At 38.8% G+C, this 3,131-nt stretch overlaps 1 protein-coding gene across 1 annotated transcript; it reads right to left on the minus strand.

The window, feature by feature from the left end:
• Positions 1-1,501: 1,501 nt before the first annotated feature.
• LOC119073101 (3-oxoacyl-[acyl-carrier-protein] reductase FabG-like) lies at positions 1,502-2,705 on the minus strand. Its single transcript, XM_037178416.1, has 4 exons — positions 2,661-2,705; positions 2,467-2,600; positions 2,026-2,408; positions 1,502-1,960 (listed from the first exon to the last, which is right to left on the minus strand). Exons 1-4 carry the CDS (start codon positions 2,698-2,700, stop codon positions 1,723-1,725), a joined length of 795 nt encoding a protein of 264 aa, XP_037034311.1. The 5' UTR covers positions 2,701-2,705; the 3' UTR covers positions 1,502-1,722.
• Between the last annotated feature and the right edge of the window lie 426 nt (positions 2,706-3,131).

The following is a 3,131-nucleotide window of genomic DNA, read 5'->3' on the forward strand; positions in this document are numbered from 1 at the left end:
AAATGGCAATGGATCGTACGAAATGGAAAGAAGTTGGAGAGGCCTACATCCAGCAGTGGATAGAAACAGGCTGAAAAAGAAGAAGAAGAAGAAGAAGACCTGAATTTATCAGAAACCTAATTCTACTACAAAAAACATAGCTAACGCCGACCCGTACGAAACACCTATTCGTATCAAAAGCCTTTACTGTGAAACTCTTCATTTCTTTTACTTCATTCTCTACTGAAAAGCTATTCGCCCTTTAAAATCACTTACATTATCCACTCTTTGCCTTGTTATCATATACAAATAAATTGCCAGAGGCAATATAGACAGCCCCGTACGAAGTCAACTTTCAGAAATTCCTATTTAAACAGCTATATACCGCTATATTTACCTATATTTTCCTATAAATAAACATTTCACAGATGAATATGCTATTATATAGCTCTATATGCCTGTATATAGCTCAATATAGGTGAATATAGATATATATAGATGTCCATATATGGAATGCCTGAAACAACCCACACACATAACAAATTATTTCCATGTTAACAGAAACACTCTAAGTACCATTTTTCCCAAGATATATCACTTTTATTAAAATCCAATATGGCCACCGGCAGCCATTTTGTTAGGAGACCGGAAATTTTACCGACGCTTTACATTCCTTAATACCTTTCAAACAAAAAAAAATTCATGAAATTCGGTCAAAATTTACTCGAGATATTGACAAAATACTCCACGTTCACTGTACGGCCGAGTAGCCGGATAAGAGCTCACTCCAAGAGACCTAGCTCACGCTCAGGTGAACCTAATTTCATAAACTTTTTTTCCCTGATTGGTACGGTCAATACCTATCTATTAAAGCAAAAGTAGTCAAAATCGGTTCAAATGTGGCCGACCTACAAGCAAAAACTGCTTGCCGCCCTGTGTCTGTTTCACACCAATGGGTCTAACTCACGAGTCGGTCATCCGATTTCCATAAACTTTTTTTTTGTCGATCGGTATTGTAAATACCTTTTATTTAACGTATCAGTTACAAGTGTAACGTTTGAATGTCCGGAGATATCTTCGAAAAACCGTAAAGCACTTATTGGGCCACAGCTCGGGAGGGGTCGATCCAAAATCACTCATCTTCGAACTTAGTCTGTCTTTTGACATTACCAAACGGGAAAAACAAGAATTTTTAAAATCGGATGCGTTTTACTCAAGTTAACGTGCAGACGGACAGACGGACATTTTTTTTCACTGATTTGGCATCTCTAGACAACCACAATAGGTTTCCCCTTACTCAGGGAGTCCAATTCGACGTGTTACGGACGTATGCACAAACGCATAAGACCCCAGTACTTCGTACGGGTCTAAAAATATTAACCTGACCTGACCAGAAGATGTCCATGTGAGCCGATTTTTAGTTGGCTTAGTTAAAAACTAAGTCATATTTACACCAATTTAACACGTTCATCTGATATAGTATTATTCTTTGGTAGATGGTATGCGCACATTGTGTCGGTCGTCTTTTTAACAGCATGAATTTTATTAAACCCAAATTACTTTCGTTTTCGTATCTACCTGTTATCTTTGTCAAGCCATAATTATTATCAAAATATCGATACCTGCACCGTTTATCTCTAGTTTCGACAACAAATTTTCTTGTTAAATGCCCATAAAAGTGTGTGATCCAAGGTCAAGATCAAAATATATTTCAACGTCAGTATTGAATCAATTGCAACCACTTCATTGTTCCCCTGCGTGATTGTTTGGGGCCAGCATCAATCCTCCATCGACCAATAACGATACTCCGTTTATGGTTGATGCGTCGTTCGACGCTAAGAACAATATTGCTTTCGCCACATCTTCCGGCTCGTTAATTTTATTAAGCGGATTCGATCGCCTTCCTTCATTAAGCATGTACTGTTCGTCTGTGTCTGACCAACCAAACTCCTTATATAGGCCAGTAGCCGTGTGAGCAGGACTTGTAAAATATAGATCACGTTCACAGTATCAAGAATGGAAATTTGTCTGATTGCTGGACCTTACTTTACTTCATTCACTCGAACACCCCGTTTGCCAAGGTCACAAGCCAAATTCTTAGTTAGCATCGTCAGCGCCGCCTTAGACATTGTATAGATCAACATTACGTCGGAGGGTTTGAAGGAGGATATGCTAGCCACATTGACTATAGCGCCCTTCGTTTCAATTAGATAGGGCACACATAGCTGAGTGAGCAGCAGAGCGGCTTTAACATTTACATTGAATATGAGTTCGTAATCAGCCAGAAGGTGAGGACTTGAAATGGAATTTTGTCTTCCGATTCCTGCGCAATTCACAAGCACGTCGATTCTACCGAACTTTTCGACAGTTTCATTTACAATTTTGTGAATATCTGAAGTAATTGATAAATCCGCCACCAACATCAAATTCTAAAAGTCAGATCTCCTTCAAGTGGCTGCTCGAAGCTACAGAATTCAACAAAATTACTTGCAATGCGCCGAAATTATTGCACTCGTCGTAAGTGATTCTAGCCCCGGTTTCATTTCGATCGACGATAATTACGCTTGCGCCTTCTTTGGCGAACAGGGTAGCTGTGGCCTTACCGATTCCATTTGCGGCGCCTAAGAAGCAAATATTGAAATTCTTTCAGTGAACAGTAAAATTAGCAACCCAGAACTGACCAGAAACAAGCACAACTTTATTATCAAAACGTCTTGCCATATCAAGCGCTTGGATTGAAGTGAATGGATAACAAAACAAAAATGTATTTTGAATTTTTTTAACTCAGATAATTCTTATCACGTGTCGTCGGTCGGTCTCCTGATATAAGGTAATTGACCGTGACTGTGAACTAACACTGTAAAAGTTGATTTGGTTTCATAAATTGGAAACAGTTTTTCTTATAGCAAATACGGATAGTAGAGCAGAGACCATTTGAGAGAGAATACTGCTTCTGTCTCAACCCAAAGCGTATTGTTCAAACTATAATTTATAAAAAATTCGGAACAGTCGCGACTGCACGAACTCGGTAGAGAAGCTTGCAATCGTGAAACGTACTCTGAATTTGAAAGTTGATTTGGTGAATAATCCGACTTTCATGTCACTCACAGAAAAGTCACTTAAATCAGCTAAATCTGATGATATCTAGGCAA

Source organism: Bradysia coprophila, unplaced genomic scaffold (assembly GCF_014529535.1).
Source record: "Bradysia coprophila strain Holo2 unplaced genomic scaffold, BU_Bcop_v1 contig_137, whole genome shotgun sequence".
NCBI classification, from domain to species: domain Eukaryota; kingdom Metazoa; phylum Arthropoda; class Insecta; order Diptera; family Sciaridae; genus Bradysia; species Bradysia coprophila.